Source organism: Cydia splendana, chromosome 1 (assembly GCF_910591565.1).
Source record: "Cydia splendana chromosome 1, ilCydSple1.2, whole genome shotgun sequence".
Taxonomy (NCBI): domain Eukaryota; kingdom Metazoa; phylum Arthropoda; class Insecta; order Lepidoptera; family Tortricidae; genus Cydia; species Cydia splendana.
In genome coordinates this window covers 20,935,640-20,955,959 of record NC_085960.1, presented here as the reverse complement: position 1 = coordinate 20,955,959, position 20,320 = coordinate 20,935,640, and the positions used below count along the sequence as shown (strand labels likewise).

Below are 20,320 nucleotides of genomic sequence, written 5' to 3'. Positions count from 1 at the left end.
GCGTGGGGGGACGGGGGCCAGGCCCGGGGGGGTCGGGGGGGCCGGGGGCAGACAGGGGAGCCAGCCAGTGCCCCCCCGGAGCACACGGCGGCGTGACGCCTCCCTGCCATGCCGCTCTAATACTCCCGCCACCCGAAACACACCGGCGTATACATGGACAACTCCTGCCTCCTCGACCTGCTTATCAGGTGTTTCGCCATGACGGAGCCCGAGGACCTCAACTTCACGGCGTTCACGGACCTCTGTCGGCTCTGCTCTCTCAAGAGCGGGCCGCGGCTGCACATATTCGACAAGGAGTCTGAGCAGAGGCAGATACTTTTCAAGTTACGAACGTGTCTGCCGACTATGGTGAGTCCTTACTCTTCATTTCACATTGTACGTATTCACTGATTATCCTAATTATGACTTATCGAATCAAAGAACACCTAAGAAATTCATAATCATAACTAAAAGGTCTTAAGTCCTTCATAAAGTGTAAACATGAAAGCCTAAAGAGGCATCGACATCTCCGCTACGCCGTTTGCCGTAGAGCTCGTATTAGACGCATGCGTGCTACGGCGCGGCTACGACAACAACATTACGGGACACGATACCTGTTGAACCTTGAGATTTATTTTTAAAAGTCCTTCAATAAAGATAGCTTTGGCTTATTTACCTACCTACTTAATACTTCTTCATCAATAAATTATTAATAAAGTTCGAGATTATCACAAATGATTTGAAATAAGCTCGAGAATCGGTAATTAAAGATTTTTGTGACGTCACGGTCGCCCCCTCTCCCTCGGGGGATGTTTAACTCTTTGAAGAGGAGATTTACAAAATTTTGTAGCTAGAGGGTTGACTTATTTTTATTCTTTTTATACTTTATGGGTTTAACAAGTATGGTAAACGACAGGATATAGGAGTACAATAAGTAATGTTACTAATAATGTTGTTTTGTTAATGATGATGTTGTTTGCAATCGGCATGATACGACGTATATATACGCCTCTGGCAGTACAGTTCTTTTGAATTACTTATTTCGTCTTATTTACCGCATATATTATAAGTCATACGTATAAAACTTAACATATTAATTTTCTTTATAAGTATCGTATTTCCTTTCAATTTTAAATTGTTGAGACGGATTTTAAAACTGTTACTTAACTATTTAAATAATATACCTACGGAAAGTCAGTATTCGATTTTGGTAGTGAACAATATTTTAATCTCCATTACTTCAAGTATACGAGCTAAATTTGAGATTTAAGAAATGAATTAAATAGTGATTTGGGGCTAACGACCGGCTCGGAATATTGTGCGGTTTTATAAAATTGCAAGTTGCACCGGGCGGTCACTGACCCGCCGTAAGTAGGTCGCAGTACTCGCAGCACGAACCCGTGGCGCCCGACACGTGACTCTAATCCCCCTGTCACTTGTTTACGTGGCCCGCCTGTCCACATGCGGATAATTGGCCGTTGACAATTGTTAACAAATTTATGTTATTGTGGGGTATCGGCGCCTTATCTGATTCCAATATTTATTTTAGGGGGTATTATTGAGGCAGTAAACACATTTATCGGATAATACTGATGACATATGATTAATAACTTCATTATTAAAAACAGAATGCAGCAAAGGTGACCCCTAATAAGGTAGACCGTCGATAACTGACAAAATCGCGGGAAACAATTTCGGTGAGACCGTTCGTAGTGGAAATCTTTAGGGGAGACCTATTTCCAGCAGAGAAATAGCTGTTATGGTGATGATGGATGGTGACGATCTTAATGCAAAAATCGGCAAAAAAAAACGGTCACCCATCCAAGTACTGACCCCGCCCGACGTTGCTTAACTTCGGTCAAAAATCACGTTTGTTGTATGGGAGCCCCACTTAAATCTTTATTTTATTCTGTTTTTAGTATTTGTTGTTATAGCGGCAACAGAAATACCTCATCTGTGAAAATTTCAACTGCCTAGCTATCACGGTTCGTGAGATACAGCCTGGTGACAGACGGACGGACGGACGGACGGACGGACGGACAGTGGAGTCTTAGTAATAGGGTCCCGTTTTACCCTTTGGGTACGGAACCCTAAAAACAGAAATTATTGTGTCACTTTACTTCAATAGCGTCGGGTCAAAATATTATTTTTGTCTATTTTGCAATAGCATAGGTATACATAATATTGTTCTATAAGTACAAACTGTTCATTTCAGTTCTATGAACACCAGCTGATTTCAAACGAAGTTCTAACTTATTCTACTTCTCAACGTCAAAACTTTCTTAACTGCTTGCATAAATAACTTCATCTGGGCAACTCTCTTACGGTTTGTTTACTAATTTATGTGGAGAGAGACTACTATCGATTTTTATATCCACAGTTGAAGTTAATATTAATAATATAATTAAAGTGTCATTCTATGGGGTTATCCGCAGATGGTCTAGAACGCAAAATGACTAATGTGTTATTTTGCCTAAATCGCAATTAGTCTACATCGCAAACGGTCTAGAACGCAAAATGCCCACTTTTTATATAACCACATTTTACATAGGTAGGTTAGGTCCGTTAGGTATCTTCAAATGGCCGAAGGCCAAACAGCAAAGAATAGGAGCCCCGCGGTAACGGGGCTCCGTCGACATCGCTATAAAGTTAAGATAAAACGGAAAAAATAATTCGGGCATTTTGCGTTCGAGACCGTTTGCGATGTAGACTAATTGCGATTTAGGCAAAACAACACACTAGTCATGTTGCGTTCTAGACCATCTGCGGATAACCCATTCTATGGAACTTGCTAACTAGGTATGTAAACATACCGCCATATTGAAATTGTTAAAGAATGATGAATTTACTAGTGACTTTTGTTTACATATTTAGCAAGTTCCATAGAACATGTTACTCTTTACACACAAATATTGCATCACTTACATACTAATATCATGCATGGAGAAATACCATGATTCTGGTTTAAATAAATCTGTCGCTGGTAATTAATTTTTTTTAGCTTAGCATATTATTGAATAGGTACAAACATGTGTGATTCGGATATTAATAGAGGTGGGTTCAGGGTTCCGCGACCCACCCATTACCTACGACGCGAGTGACTATGAAATGTTGATTCACCCACCTGCACATATTCATTCTTATAAATGGTTCTAGTGCGAACTGAGACCTCAAATAACAAATAATACACAATGACGAATTAAGCATTTGTGACAATGACAACACATTAATAAAAAATAAAGAAATACATGTGAATAATTTTACGGTTTAGACTCACTTGTTTTGTCACTCGCGCGACATGTTTCGGAAGTGAGTCTAAACCTTATACTTATTCAATGTTAGTATGTCTCACAACAGTTTAAATTCGGAAATACATGTGCCTTTTGGTGCTTACAAAATTTTTCTCATAATGGTTTGTAAGCACTAAAAGGCACATGTATATCTTTATTATTTATTAGATAACCTAGATCAAAGACAGTCATTGTTACGTAATATTATTATAGTAGGTACTTTTCGAATTAGATATGAGTTGACAGTTTTAGTCCCTAGGTAGCTTACGCTGATATTCTATAGGTGTCTATGACATACTGCCATAAATTGGCAAATCCCACGTATTCTAGATTGTGTCTTGTCCTGATGTGATATTATTATAGATGGTGTAACAAATCCTAACACAGGTGTAAACTTCCAGCAGATATCGAAGGACGACTTCCTGCCGAAGAAGATCTGCGAGCGCTGCGTGACGCGGCTGGAGCAGCTGTACGAGTGGCGCCAGAGCTGCCTCAGCACCGACTCCGTGCTGCGCAACTACGCAGAGTCCATGCGCATCGTCACCTCCACCATCAACTTCCAGGTCAGTCGCTAACACGCCTCCGCCAGGTTACACATGCGAGCACTGCGTGACGCGGCTGGAGCAGCTGTACGAGTGGCGCCAGAGCTGCCTCAGCACCGACTCCGTGCTGCGCAACTACGCAGAGTCCATGCACATCGTCACCTCCACCATCAACTTCCAGGTCAGTCACTAACAGTCCTCCGCCAGGGTACACATACGAGCGCTGCTTGACGCGGCTGGAGCAGCTGTACGAGTGGCGCCAGAGCTGCCTCAGCACCGACTCCGTGCTGCGCAACTACGCCGAGTCCATGCGCATCGTCACCTCCACCATCAACTTCCAGGTCAGTCGATAACAGTCCTCCGCCAGGGTAGACATGCGAGCGCTGCGTGACGCGGCTAGAGCAGCTGTACGAGTGGCGCCAGAGCTGCCTCAGCACCGACTCCGTGCTGCGCAACTACGCAGAGTCCATGCGCATCGTCACCTCCACCATCAACTTCCAGGTCAGTCGATAACAGTCCTCCGCCAGGGTAGACATGCGAGCGCTGCGTGACGCGGCTAGAGCAGCTGTACGAGTGGCGCCAGAGCTGCCTCAGCACCGACTCCGTGCTGCGCAACTACGCAGAGTCCATGCGCATCGTCACCTCCACCATCAACTTCCAGGTCAGTCGCTAACACGCCTCCGCCAGGTTACACATGCGAGCGCTGCGTGACGCGGCTGGAGCAGCTGTACGAGTGGCGCCAGAGCTGCCTCAGCACCGACTCCGTGCTGCGCAACTACGCCGAGTCCATGCGCATCGTCACCTCCACTATCAACTTCCAGGTCAGTCGCTAACACTCCTCCGCCAGGTTACACATGCGAGCGCTGCGTGACGCGGCTGGAGCAGCTGTACGAGTGGCGCCAGAGCTGCCTCAGCACCGACTCCGTGCTGCGCAACTACACCGAGTCCATGCGCATCGTCACCTCCACCATCAACTTCCAGGTCAGTCGCTAGCAGTCCTCCGCCAAGGTACACATGCGAGCGTACGGGTGCTACGCTTCCACCATCAATTTGAACATCATTAGCCGGGTCCACACAGAGCGAGCATACGCGCGAGGCAAGCCTACACTGGCCGTTTTGTGCGCGGGAAATTGCCTCGCGCGTACGCTCGCTCTGTGTGGTCTATTGATATATTAGGACGCTAATCACGAGTAATTTTGTACATTGACCCTCCATTTCCTATTTCTATCGCACGCAAATAATTATATTGCTATCCCGTTCACATGGACCGCCGGGACAGCAATATAATTACAAAATTCTTCATGCTGAGCGTCCTTACTTTAATATATATTATTAGGTCAAACACATTTTGGATAAAAAGCATTTGGTTGACTGAATTACAGGCAACGATACTTACTTAGGTAGTAATTATTATAAATAACGAAAAAGGCCGGTCGTAGAAAAATCGGATTGCATTCAAGGTGCTTATAAACCGAATGTTAAGCCGACCACTGACTAACAGGCCGCCGGACGATATTGGCCTGTCAGTTAGAACAAAAATTTGACAGTTCCGAACAACTGACCGGCCGATATCGTCCGGCGGACTGTTAGTCAGTGGTCGGCTTTAGGGGGACAACGTGTAGGTACACATGACACATATATTAGTGAGAATTTAATTCTTGCCGCACTCAAATACACGAGCTTAGTTAGCCAACTTAGAGTACTTGTTCCTTTCTAACTAGGATAATTATTGATTAAAATAAATATACGAGTTTGATGAAGTGCTTGCTACGTATTTGATTCTCTACTCAAAAAGAGATCATATGTAAAACTCTAAATAACATATGACATTGATAATTATTTTATCAAAAATAATCTTGAGGAACGCATGTTAGGGTTAAGTGCAACTGCACAGGTCGTTGTTTGTATGGTCTTGAAGTAAGGGTCAGTGCGTCGAGCGATGGCATGCGAAGGGCGATACACGGCGCGTCTCGTCAGCGGGGTGGGGCGTCTCCTCTATTGATCCGCGCGGACTCGGGCTCTATCGACCCACCTCCCACAACAACTATGCAAACGAAAATCAACTCTTAGCACATCCGAATACAGTTCAAATTAATAGAGACGGCATAGCCATGTGGGGTGTACTGGAATTCGAACTCAATCTGCACGGGTTACGTTCGAAAATTGTAGTCTGATTTGTGTAGCACGTTTTGGAAGGCAATGCATTATCCCCTTTAATACGATAGTTATAAGGCTGTCATCAGCAATCAGTGCGCAGTTAAGCACTTGTAAATTTGGTTGTTGGCTACGCATGTCCGAGACGTTTTGTTTTATGGGTGTAAGTATGGATCGGTGCATCAGTATCTTGTAACCGGCGTATTGATTTCCTGAACCGTTAATGATGAAGAAATATCATTAAAAAATACACTTTACTCCCATTAAAATAGTTATAAATAACATGACATAGATAAATATCGTCCTGAGACGTGGGTCGTGAACACGGGTGGTTTACACCACCTTAACACTTAGGGTTCGCACCCCACAATCCCACAGCTCGTACGAAAAATCTCAACCCCCCTAACGTCGAGTGCAAGGCCCCCCATTACGGGTGCATTAACGCACAGGCCCAAGGTCGATGGTGGAAGGTGGCACGAGCTGGGGCCCGTTAACCCTGACCTAGCGGGTGAAGGATATTCCTACTACGCCCCCCGCCTACGGCTCCAGTCCCCACTCATCACATGGTGCTAAAAATAGATGCGCTCAAATGTTTGGGATTATCTGAATGTGGCTTTCACTTTCAACCAGCTTTTGTTATGTAGCACATCATTTTACTATTACCTACTTTTTTACATTTTACTATTAAGTATGATTTTTTAAGGAACCTGCATTTTACTGGGTTAACAATTCTACATTTTGACACCTACACTCCTACGTCAGTGTTGCTTTGAAGAATGTTTGTAAAGTTACCCCACATTAAGCTTTGTAGACTTTCCCGCCATCGCTTTGTTTGTTAAGCCATTTGTACCTAATATAATTTGGAAAGTTACAATCTCTTCAGGCAAGCACCTACTCGTAATGTTGGGAAATTAAATTCAAACAGTACGTACAGATTATTCAATAGGTATATCGAATATGATCATACTGAAGGTAAAAATATGACCCCCCCCCCCCCCCCGCCCCTTTATCTCCGAAACTATTGGGTCTAAAATTTAGAAAATAGTACTTTGCCTATAGATAACAGGAAAACCTATTAGAAATGTGCAGTCAAGCGTGAGTTGGACTAATTACTTAGTTTTTGATCAGAGCCTCTACCATCAGTTTTAACATTGACATAACGCTCACGTCTACGTAATTTACTTTCTGTACATCTCGCTTGCACTATTGCTCGCATATGCGAGTACGAGCGAGATGCATAGAAAGTAAGTTACGTAAACGTGAGCGTTATGTCAATGTCAAAACTGGTGGTAGCCGTACTGACCCCTACGAGTTTTTTAAAGGAAATTCACTCGCGTTTCACAAAAAAAATACATTGTTAAAAATTAGGTGATGTACTGAACCTTTGGAACGTGAGTCCGACTCGCACTTGGCCGTTTTTTTTAAAGTACCATCAATTAAGAATCCTTACATTCATATAAAAAAAATTGTATTGCAATATTTCACCGACAAAATCGTAATTTTCTTGTTTTCCATACTTCAAGATGGGATCTCACTCTCAGTGACCGTGACGTCACGTTAACTTATCATTTTGTTAGGAGCGTTTCCTTAACTTAATTGTAGTAACTTAGTCGAGTTGGACTTTAGATAAGAGTGCTTAAAAAAAGCGGCCAAGTGCGAGTCGGACTCGCCCATTAAGGGTTCCGTAGCAGCAAGTAACATAATAAAATTGCGGTTTACGATTTATGGCGTATAAAAAAAAAACTACTTACTAGATCTCGTTCTTTCAAACCAATTTTCGGTGGAAGTTTGCATGGTAATGTACATCATATATTTTTTTTTAGTTTTATCATTCTCTTATTTTAGAAGTTACAGGGGGGGACACACATTTTACCATTTGGAAGTGTCTCTCGCGCAAACTATTCAGTTTAGAAAAAAATAATATTAGAAACCTCAATATCATTTTTGAAGATCTATCCATAGATACCCCATACGTATGGGTTTGAAGAAAAAAACAATTTTTGAGTTTCAGTTCTAAGTATGGGGAACCCCCTAATGCGGTTCACAGAATACATCTACTTACCAAGTTTCAACAGTATAGTTCTTATAGTTTCAGAAAAAAGTGGCTGTGACATACGGACGGACGGACGGACGGACGGACGGACGGACGGACCTACATTTGTTTTTTTATGCACCTCCTACGTCTACGAATTTCGTCTTTTATAAAATCTTTTAAATAACAGTTCCAAGGAAACGTCCTTTTTTTGTATCGTTGTTTTTCGCCGAAACTGATTTTTCGAGAGACTTCATACAACGTATTTAACTGGAACATAATATGTATGTAACTGGAATTATTTCGTTCGTTTGTTTAAGTACTTTTCAGGCCACTGTTCGGAAATGTGGCAATAGATGGTCTAAAACCAAGCTGGAAAGTAGGCAATAGCTGTAGCACCTGAACCACCACTACTACAATGTTTCATTGTTATCATCATCTGTCATTGGTGACGGTTCGCTACAGCAATGAGTATCATTTAAAACATAAAAATCAATAAAAGGTCTTTTTGGCGTAACTTTTTCCTTCAAAAATAAAATTAGGTTATTTATAGGACCAATTTCTTGTTTAAAAAAAAATGTCAAAACCATTCATTCATTCAGTCAGTTCATTCGATTCACACTTAAGGCGTTTCTTACTTTTGTAGCTGTTTGTGGTTTTTTAGCAAAAACGCTTCTAAGTTTAGAGTCGGTTTGAAGCAAACAACAGAAAAACGCCTCTTAAAAGTGATAAAAAAAGTAAAAAAGGCGGGATCGGAAAATACTCACTGAATTGGATAGTGTAAATTGTGTTTGACTAAAAAATACAAGAAACACGTATCTACGCTCGCTATAAAAATGAGTTCTTCTAGTGAAGAAAATTATATTCTTACGCTGCCGCCTACCGAAATTCAAGAGACAGCACAGGCAGTGGCTAGGCATTTGCTACCAGAGAAATCGCGGGCTAATACTTATAGTTCTGCAAATGTTTTCTTATTTCCTCGCAGTAGTCGTGAAAAGCACTATGTAATGCCTCGGCCGGAAACGCTTAAGATGGACTCGTATTTCGTATTTGAGGGACTCACTCGTCCATCTTTTAGCGGTTTTCCGTCCTCTCCTACAATGTACTATATTGTTCTTTAAGAACGCCTAAAAATCGACTTTAACGACTCACTGAACCAATGGGTTATTAAAATGATTTCAGGGTAATCAAATAAATCAGTTAACTTTTTCTTCTACTAAACCGACAATTGTACCTACAACATTCAGAAAATTTAGTTTCGCCAGAGTGTAACGACGTAACAAAATATGTAAAAGTTACCGCACACATCCTGGCATTCAATTGACACGAACAAAACTTTTCCGGCATGCTGCGTCTAGTAATTTCCGGAAAGTGCGTGGCGAAGGGGAAAGTCGATCGATGCACTGCATAGTGCAGGGCCGAGGGCCGCGTCAAGACGTCTCGAGGCCTCTTCAACACTCGCACCGCCGGGTACTTTCATTCCATATGCGTGACGTAACTACGACAGTCGTGACTCCTATATCCTTCTTGTTCATACTTTGTACTCGTGGTAACAAATGGAAACACCGGTTAACGCTTGCAATTTGATATCAAATTAGAAATTACGATGAGGATATTGAGTGATTTTGAAAAGTGTAATAGTGCGTAAATTAGGCTAAAAATTTAACAGAAAATATTTAGAATTTATGCGTTAATATGCAGGTGGATTCATATTACATTGATTTTTGGAGTTTCGGGGTGAGTAAAAACCAAATTGGTTAGAGACCTTATCGATCTCAATTTGTTTGTGCACCATGTTGTCATCCATCAGGAACAAATATGTTTTCTTCGTACCTAATTCTGGTAATGATGGACTGGTTTTTTTTTTGTCGATTTTGTAATCTTTTGATTTTTAACAAGCTTTTATTAGGTCGACCTAGAGATGGGTAACTACCCGGGTAAATACCCGCTCTCGGGTAATACCCGAAATACCCGATATTTACCTACCCGCGGGTAAATACGCGGGTATTTACGTTTTTCTTCTAAATTTGATGTGTTTAATGGTATATGAGTATAAATAAGATTAATTTAAGTATTTTTTTTATAATCTTACATAAAATGTATGTTCAAACTAATTACGAAAAGGTTGCTATGAGGTGAAGTTCGATTTTAACATATCAGTCCAATTATGAAAATCGTGTAAAATCATTCCCTGGCTTCCGTAAATGTTTTAAAATGCTTTTAATATACATTAGAAAGATGAAAATAAAGAATACTTATGAATGATAATAAAAAAAATTGTGCAGTATCCCAACTTGTGAAGCTCATAAGTCAAACACAGTTAGTTTTAGGACAAAAATGTATATAACCTTTTTTGTAGAAAATTATGTCTACTTTAGTTTGTACATACAACACTTTTCGATATTAATGACAGATTCGAAGAAATATGAATAAGTTCACTTTTGCCCCCGCCCCCCAACCACACCCCCCGCTGACCGAAGTTGGAATGTGTATTATCAACGTATAAGTACGATAATATACTCAAGTCTAAAAAAATACTCTTATAACGGCCTTTTTTAATATTTATCAAAATTGTACTAAAAATTCCTTAGTTACAACTGCAACTGCAACTAAACCATTTCATTTTAAATGACACCCAATAATTACAACCATTAACTCGGTTTATATCTCCACTTTAACACAAATCGACATGTGCAACAAGGAATGAATCTACCCGTCCATTTGGGTAGATACGGGTAAATACCGGGTAGATGGGGATTTACCTGGGTGGGTAAATTGGGTAAATACCCACGACCCATCTCTAGGTCGACCTGTATGTAACTAACATGTAATGGAATCTAAGGTAAGTAATTTAACCATCATCCAAGGATCGTAGCGTCATGAAAATTGGCAGCTGTATGTAGTTCTGATGACAATACACAATAATATGGTACTGTCGAACTGATCTGATGATGGAGACAGGAGGTGGCGATAGGAACTCCGTGATGAAACAACGCAACCTAATTGTGTTAGGGGTTTTTAGAATGTCTCGATGAGTATAGTTGTCTGTCGTGTTAAAAGTACAGTCAGCGATAAAAGCTTGTACCAAAAATGAAATTTTTGCCAAAAACTTATTATAATACAAGCTAACTGATGTTAAGTAATATTAATTGCTATTTCTCCTGCTGTTTAATCCCTTCCCACTAATATTATAAATGCTAAAGTAAATTTCTTACCCGATTTAGATGATTGGTACGGAGATACTGTGAGTCCCGGGAAACATTAGATAGTTTTTATTGCGAAAATCATCATAATTTTATCACTATATAATAATTTATTTTACATTAGAAAAATACAATAACTTTACTCCATCTCAGAGGATAATAACTACACACTCGGGTAGCCAGACATAATGCACACTTTACATGTACCCTATCTCACGTACCCTAGTGTTCGGCCCTTTAGAGTTTGCTTTTAATCAGTGCGAGATAAGGCTCCCTCCGCCCTCGTCGAGGGAACTTCCCTTATCTTTAGGGGACGCGGTATTCAAACAATGCCATCGCGAATTCGGAACTTTAGTTTAGTATTTTGTCTTCCGATATTTATCTGTGCAAAAAGCTATCGAAAGTCCTGTAGTGATAAGGGGGCGTATTTAGAAAAGTAAAACATAAGACATACAAATTTTAGTTCGATATCAGTACGTTGTTCTCGCATATAAATAATTGTTGAATAAAACAAATACTTAGAAAGTGACGTTTTTGGTTGAAAAAAACGAGAAAAACCTTAGATACTGACAGAACAGTATCGTATCGAACTCAGATCTAAAAACTAAAACTCGAATCGATCCATAGCTCGTAGGAGCTACACGGCGGCAGTCATGGAAAGGTGGTCAGGGCCAATATTCAACACGCTATTCGAGCACGGTTAAGTGTGTGCATAAACTATCAATTATGTGGCCTCAGTTCCAGAAAAAATATACGCAATCGGAGATCTTATGTACATACTCGTATACTGGTCCGGCTCATACAATCTCTTATTGAATGAAATGAAATCCATGGATAGGCAAGCAATTTGACTAAGGCAATAAGCTATTAACATTATTAACATGGTTACAATTTTAGGCACATTTTAATTTGTTATAAACCGGGTAGCTCCCGTATAATATATACTAACACAATATGATAAGACAATGTGTCAATCAGTGCCGTCCAAAAGAATCCCAAAGGTCATTGAACCCAGTGTCGAATTTGGGCAATTAAGAGGGTGTTGCGGAATGAAGTCGCGGGGGTCGCTACCACGGGGTGAATGCACTGGGGGTGACTCCCCCGCCTCCAATAAGTAGAAAGTGACTTTTATATTGTGATCACTGATTAGTAAATAGATAAAATAGATAAGTATCGAGGTATTTCCTTAGAGATTTAAAAAATCTCACGAGCTATTTAAACCCCATGGAATGACGATTCCGTGGCGTAAAACGCATTAACAAAAATTTATTACCTTCCTACTCATATTGGTTTAGCAATCAAGAAAATGCAAATAATAATTTCTAAATTTTATTCTTTATAGAGGCATATTCAATTTACTCCAGTGTAAAATGAAATTATGCGACAAAAGCATTATTAGTATTTTTTTTGTTATTTGTACATATTTACTTTACCTATCGTTATTCATAAACGCGTATTATTGGCCTGAATTAGCTATGAATGGTTTGCCTTTATCTATCATTTTGACTTGGGATAAAATTATAATAATTTACCTAAACATAAATTTAACTAAATCAGGCCCGTAAAGTTTTATAAATAAGGGGGTTACCGCCATATTAAATAATTTAATACCTATAGCTTATTAATTTCAAGTATTTCCTTGACAGGATGGGACTGTGAACATGGACAAGATGACAGAAGCACAAAAAACGGCATATTTAGAAGCTCACGTGGCAGTTCAACAACATATGGCCCAAGCTGCAGCTGCTGCAAGGCGCGAACAACAACAACAACAGCAACAACAACAACAACAACAGCAGCAGCAGCAGCAGCAACAACAACAGCAACAACAACAACAACAACAGCAGCAGCAGCAGCAGCAACAACAACAACAACAACAACAGCAGCAACAACAACAACAGCAGCAACAACAACAACAGCAACAACAACAGCAGCAACAACAACAGCAGCAACAAGTAAGTGTCTAATAATTATGCTCCCTCGTTATAATCCCACCGACCGTCCGGCGTCAAAGATATGTGTAACAACTATCTCTAATGCCAAATGTATAATGGTTAATCGGACTCAGAGGTGAAATCAATTTTTAATATTTATGGCGAAATATTTTATTATTCATTCATAGAATTTGTAATAGCTAAATATTTTGTCCAAGCCAATGCATTTCTGAATTTTGTTGGCAATAGGGTATTATACTGTATTTAAAATAGATTATTTTACACCATGCATGAAATAAAGCACCAGATAATTATTAGAAAATTACAGATAGTAGTTGTTTTTAAACACAAGTTCTATTTAATAAATGGATAGAAATATAAAAAGTAGGTGAGTTGACCGTGACGTCACGATTTAATGTTTCATATAAATTCCATATTAGCAAATCGTTTTGTTAGTTTTAAAAAAGTAACTGATTTGACTAGTAGGAAAATACCCTATTATCATTTGTCGACGCAGAACTAATATCTAATAATGAGAAATAGTTTGTTGTTATTAAACAGCAACAGCAGCAGCAGCAGCAGCAACAACAACAACAGCAGCAGCAGCAGCAACAGCAGCAGCAACAACAGCAGCAACATCAGCAACAACAAACTACCAACACTAATAATGCTACCCGCCACCATCAAGAATTACAAGTAAGTTCGAATTAAGCAGCATCTAGGTAGAGTTAGAACAAGAAAAGTCTGCAGTGATTTTGGTAGCCCACACAGTGCAAACTAGTGTAATTTTAAACGTCAAACTTCTATGAAATTATGACGTATGTATAAATAACACTTGCACTGCGTGGGCTATCAAAATCGCTGCAGACTTTTCTTGGTCTAACTCTACTTACCATATTCTCTCATTTGGTCAGTATCTAATAATGGAATTCTGGTGAAATCGGGAAAGTCTTCAAATATTATAAATAGAGTGAAATGGAACTGAACATGAACACCATTAAATACCTACTTAACAGAACTCTTTTACGATATTGGTTTTTTGGTATTATTTTACAGTTTCGTTTTGGCTAGTTCTATTTAATTATTCTAATAGCGCTAGTTCTAGACTTCTGAGTGCCTGCGGCCTTTATAAAGGATTAAATCGAAATACAATTTTGAAATAAAATGGAACACAAGACGGTTCCAAATTCAAAACTGCAATAATGACAAGGGGGACTCAGGAGGCTAGGCTAGATCTATTGATATGCGCTTAGAGGCAGAGTTAGATAATAACAATTCAATACTTTATTTGTATTAACTTGTAAATTATTATGTTTTAATAGCAAGCGCAGAACAATGCCAGTGCTCACCAAGGCCACCCGTCTCCTCCTACCGTCAGCTCCACACAACACCACTATGCCACCATCAACTCGCCCATTAAAGTCCCGCAAGTGAGCTCCAGCACAGGAGGGCCGGACAGCACATTCACAGTGCCCGATGACGTCGGAATGGGTTTTGAGGGAGGAGTTCGAGTGTTACAGAGTCTCGGGAATTGGTGAGTATTTTACAACCTACGAATTGAAGAGTTTATCCCAGGATATAACTAATTTAGTATTTACCATGATAAATGTAATAAAATATAGCATTCGAAGGTTCCTACTAAGACACTAATAAATAAATACATATATAAATAGGACAATTTTACACAGATCGACCTATTTAGTCCCACAGTAAGGTTTTATAATATTTAAGGCTTGTATTTAAGGACGACGACTAATGGGGTTAGCCATAAACGTTTATAACAAACCGTTAAAAAATCGTTTGTCCATATCCGTCATTCTGGCATTTCTATTTGTATGAAAGAGACAGAAGTGATAAGAGGTTGCTAAGTTTTATGAATAAGGACGTAAGCCGTTAAGCGGAGACATCGCCCTCGGATGCTTTTCCTTCAGCTTATTTTGTCGACCTGTTTTACGACGCATTTCGATGACCAAAAGTTTTAAAGTAATATCTTGTATCACCAGGTCACCAGAAGTCACGAACAACATACCCAGGCCGAATCTCATTCCGTTTACGGAACCATACGCTGAAGGCGGTTCCATGCATCCCGGCACCAGGCTTAAGGCTCTTCAGGGTACAACCGTAAGGAAGCATCCGGCTATTAAACCAACCAGTTCCACTAATGAAGGTAAGGCGACTGACAGATCTATTTAAAATTGACCTCAAGGAATTTACTGAAACAATAGACTGAAAATAGTTAAAACAATCGTTTAACTCATAGATGGTAGGATCCTATAGATGTGCTATACCTACGCGTGCCTCAGTGAGGGACAAGACATACGCAATGCGACACTATGATTGGTCGAATTTATTTGTTGCCCACCATAATCCATACTAAATTTACGGTGGGGAATAAAATAAATGTGAGACTGTGACAAACACGAACAATAATAGCGCTTACGCTGCTACTCCTACTGAAAGATACATAAGACTATCCCGTTCGGTCATTTGTCCGCACCCCTCGTGCCTGACCCAGTTATATACTAGATTCATCATGATTCATTCATGGTTTAACTACAGTCACAAATAAACTCACCAAGCAAATATATTTCTTGTCAAAATAGTGCAAGACATGTTAAGGTGTTCAGACAGTTACTCTTAAGTACCTATACTATTAATAAAAGTATTAAAACTCACTAAAATATAATTTCTAACAGTTGTTTCAGGCAGTAAGGCGTTTGAGTGTACCGTCTGCGGAAAAGGATTAGCACGTAAAGACAAGCTCACAATTCATATGAGAATTCACACCGGTAAGCTAGACTTCAGATCCAAATATTATATTATGTTATGTAAGTAAGTTAATTTGAAAGCCACGCTATATATAGCCTTCCGAATTTTTCACAGGTGAGAAGCCATATGTGTGTGAAGTGTGTAACAAGGCATTCGCTCGACGAGACAAGTTGGTGTTGCATATGAACAAGTTAAAACACATCACGCCGTCGAATATAGCACCGCTTGGGAAAAGAACCATCTCTATACCACGTAAGAATGTCCATTTCTTAAGTAGTGGTCGATAAGACCGTCTCTTTTAACCTTGTAACCTTTTTGTTCAAAGTTAAATAATTTATTGTTCATATTTCTTCAATTGTACAGAAATTTCCTTGTTCAATTTTTACGGAAAGACGTTCATCGGGGCGCGCATTCTAGGACGACGCTATCTACACTAACGATTTTTTTTGTCCTAGCTTTAAAACTAGATGACGTGAAGCCGCAATTGACCAAACAGGAAGATACGAAACCGAGCCAGGCTGAAATAGCGGCCGTGGCTCAACAACAGCAACAACAACAGGCGCAGCAGCAACAACAGGCGCAGCAACAACAGCAACAGCAGCAGCAACAACAGCAGCAACAGCAACAACAACATACGCACCAGCAGTCTATACAAGTGTGCCAAGTACCCGGACACACATTTACGGTAAATCTTTCATGATAATGAAAAAGGCGTAAAGCCAGCTGCAATAATTATGCGGTTTTTCCGTCTAACATTATTATCATATTTAAACCGACATAAATACATACATACTCATGATATTGTAGCAATATGAATGCTAAGTAGGACTTAGTCAACTCAGTGGTAAATCATTCACTACTACGTGTATGGAACGCGCCTGAGATTTGATAGTGATAAACTTGCAATTTTTTATGACCTTGTTTAGAATACAAACCTGGTACACACAAGCGCGACGGCGGCGGTGGCCGCCGCCACAGCGGGCATGGTGGTGTCGTGGTCGTGCGAGCTGTGCGGGCGCCTGTTCGCCACCAGGGACGAGTGGAGCGCCCACGCCAAGTCGCATCTTCCAGACAACAAGCTCTTGCAAGACAAGATGCAGCAGGCGACGCATCAGGTAACTTCACATCTCTGTTATTCCTAACTTTTAAGACTTACAATTATGAAAATCCCCTAATCATTCTAATCAACTTTAACATTTCTCGGAGCATCAAGCGTAGTAGGTACATACAGGGTGGCTAAAAATAACTGCATTCCCGTTGCCAGGGAGGTTTTGGGATTATACTGAGCAACTTTTACTATGGGACCAACCCCGAAAAAACAAATTTGGCTGTTTCATACATTTTTTTTGGCTGGTCCATTTTCTATGGGAGGCTAAATTTTTTTTTCGCGATTTCGGGGTTGGTTGCATAGTAAAAGTTGCTCAGTATAATTCCAAAACCTCCCTAGCAACAGGAATGCAGTTATTTTGTAGCCTCCCTGTAATAACTCTTAATTCAGATTATTTGGCTATGAAACTTGAGGATCCAATTTTCATAAGGGCTGCAGTGGTACCTTACAATATCTTCCTTGTAGTACCATGTACTACCTCACCAGTTTGCCTTTTAATTGCTTAAAATGTTATCGTGATATACCTATGATGCTATTTAAATTGCTTAGAACTGATACATTTTTTGATGTAGGTACTACGTTTTTTGGTTTTAGAACGTTTTCAATCATTTGATTAATCTGTATTTTCATAATTTGCAGCAACAAGACAAACTCCACCTTTCCAATCAAGAGAAGTTGCAACTGTTGCACCACCACAACCAGAATCAGCAGATACTGAACGGACACGGCATCGCTACCGCATCCGTCTCCACTGCCACTGTCGTCAACGAAACGGCCAACGGAGGCGCGTACTTCACACATGGACACACGCATTACGCACCTGAGAGACAACACACACACGCGCACCACCTGTGTTTAATGTGTAGACAGGAGTTTGCTGGGAAAGCGGAGTTCATGTTCCACGTTCGAGGACACTTTGAAGGCAAGGTGAGCGACATCGCGGCCGCCGACGTGCTCGCGCGGTCGTTAGTGGACAACTCGGGACTGTGCACCTGAGCCACGCCTGCGCCCAGCGCGTTCCCGACCGACGGCTGTGGCAAGGGCGTGATACAGGACGACACTATTATGCTCAAATTCTGAGACATAAGTGATGACGAGTTCTCGTGCTTCGTGACCAGTGACGTGATGAGGTAGCGTGGCCAGAACCCGTCATAAACACTACTTTATGAACTAATAGGCTAAGGTACAGACTCGATTACAAGGGATATTTTTGTAACATAACTTAAATTCTACTTCCCTAAGTTATTAACTACATGAGTGACGTTATGACGCACTTGTTTATAAAACGACACTTTGAATCTGCTCAATGTTCCAACAAATCTATTGTAAATATATTTAGGGTGAATGTTGTACATAAGTAAAATTAATTAATACTTATACTTGAAAAATCATGTATAAGTTTAATCATAATAAATTGTATAACTAAAAGTATTAATTCAGGTCTTTTTAAAACTATAACTAGATATGTCAGAAGATCTGGATATTCTGGATGTACGTACGAGTAGTAACTTAGTACCTAATACAGTAACAAAGTTCAACACTTTATTCATTTGCTCTCTTTAAATAATATACTTAGTAAACAATAAATCAATGGTTGGTTTAAGTTTATAAAATAATATAAATAAATAATAAATAAATATCAGGGGACATCTTACACAAATCAACCTAGCCCCAAACTAAGCAAAGCTTGTACTATGGCTGCTAGGCAACGATATACATACTTATATAGATAAATACATATTTATATACTTACATAGAAAACTCCCGATGGCTCAGTGTTCATCACACAAATAAATGCCCTTACCGGGATTCAAACCCAGGACCATCTCTGCTTCACAGGCAGCGTGGGTAGTGGGTATAGTGTAAATAACATTATTTGCGGTATTTGACACATTATGACTGACGTATATAGAGATGTAACTAACGCAAATCGATTGTCACAGCAAGCGATTACGATTGGATGGCACGTAGACTGAGGTATCGAATTGTGACGTATAATGAATTTTTATTTGAGATTTAAATAAAGCTAGAATTATATGGTTTTCCCGCAAGCTACCGGTCGGTCGGTGTATTTAATACACCGACCGAGTAGGTCGCACCCATTGTCAAAATTGAAACTAACTGGGGATCTATTTTAAAGTTTATTTATGTTATTTCTGTGTCAAATTTGTTGTCTGTTAAGTGACGATAAATATATCCATATTTACAATTAATTATCCACCTTTTCCTTATTTTTATTAAAAGAAAAATGAAAAATTCATATCGATTTACTTAGACGACTACCGATTCATAACGGTGGTGTCCGGCCAACCCTAAAATTAAAAAAAAAAGACGTAGAACGTAAACGTTCGCAGTCCAGTTGTTTTCCTTTGTGATTTCGATGTGCAAAACATTTTACGTAGTATTGCTGTTGTGAGTGACAGACGTCAAATACCGCAAATAATGTTATTTACACTATAGTGGGTAGTGACCCACTAGGCCAGACCGGTCGTCCGGTCGATATAATTATCTTAATATATTTATTACCGACCATTACATACCTTTAGTAGGTATGACTACATTCCCACAAGTGAGTCAGTTTCAGGGATGTATCGAAGTATTATAAATATGACTAATTAACTAGGTATCTAATTAAATTCTACCCCAGTGAATTCGTGACCATGTTGTAAATATGTACTTACTTGTAATATATTGAAATGTTTGATAGAATCCGACTGTTTCGCTTTATTTATTCGTTTTAGTCTTAACTTTTATCTAGTCTAGTCTAGTCAAGGTTTGTCCAATACAAACCGAAGGATGAGTGCATCTAGTCATTGCCATTCCATAGAGATTATAAGAAAATGTGAATATATATTTTTGTATCTAGAAATTATATAGGTAGTTTGTTGGCCATTAGATCATCTTCAACGAGTGAAGACCCAGCGATATATGTACGGAGTACACATGACACACAAATGATGATTATATGTAATTCGAGAAACTTTCAGCACACACCACGAGTACCTACTTTTTTTAGATTATTTTAATTCCGTTATCAGCTCCGAATGCGATTTCGAACTTAAGAGTCAGCGACAAAATTCAAACCAAGACAAAACATAATACATTATGTCATTTTTGTTAAATGTTATTTCAACCATAAATGATTAAAAGATGCTGGGTCTTCTATCTTCCGTTCAATAAGGTCCGTGGATCAACATTATGTTACAGTATAGTAACTATTTAATAATTATTGTTTAAAAGCATAACATGCGTATAAATATTATATAACCCACTTGGTAAATTGAGGCGAATATTTGAGGGTAGGTAAGG

At 39.7% G+C, this 20,320-nt stretch overlaps 1 protein-coding gene across 7 annotated transcripts; it reads left to right on the top strand.

Moving 5' to 3' along the window:
- Positions 1–18,323, top strand: LOC134791522 (alpha-protein kinase 1). Of its 7 annotated transcripts, XM_063762613.1 has the most exons (11): positions 1–348; positions 3,671–3,832; positions 12,847–13,155; positions 13,696–13,830; positions 14,457–14,668; positions 15,138–15,301; positions 15,831–15,923; positions 16,018–16,155; positions 16,359–16,588; positions 16,830–17,018; positions 17,651–18,323. In XM_063762613.1, the coding sequence occupies exons 1-11, from the start codon at positions 154–156 to the stop codon at positions 18,005–18,007; spliced, it is 2,184 nt and encodes a 727-aa protein (XP_063618683.1). In that variant the 5' UTR covers positions 1–153; the 3' UTR covers positions 18,008–18,323. The 7 variants fall into 7 exon arrangements, with proteins under 7 accessions (XP_063618683.1, XP_063618677.1, XP_063618670.1 ...); XM_063762607.1 differs by lacking the exons at positions 1–348; positions 3,671–3,832 and adding an exon at positions 4,513–4,632 and having other exon boundaries at positions 13,717–13,830; XM_063762600.1 differs by lacking the exons at positions 1–348; positions 3,671–3,832 and adding an exon at positions 4,513–4,632 and having other exon boundaries at positions 13,714–13,830.
- Positions 18,324–20,320: the final 1,997 nt, after the last annotated feature.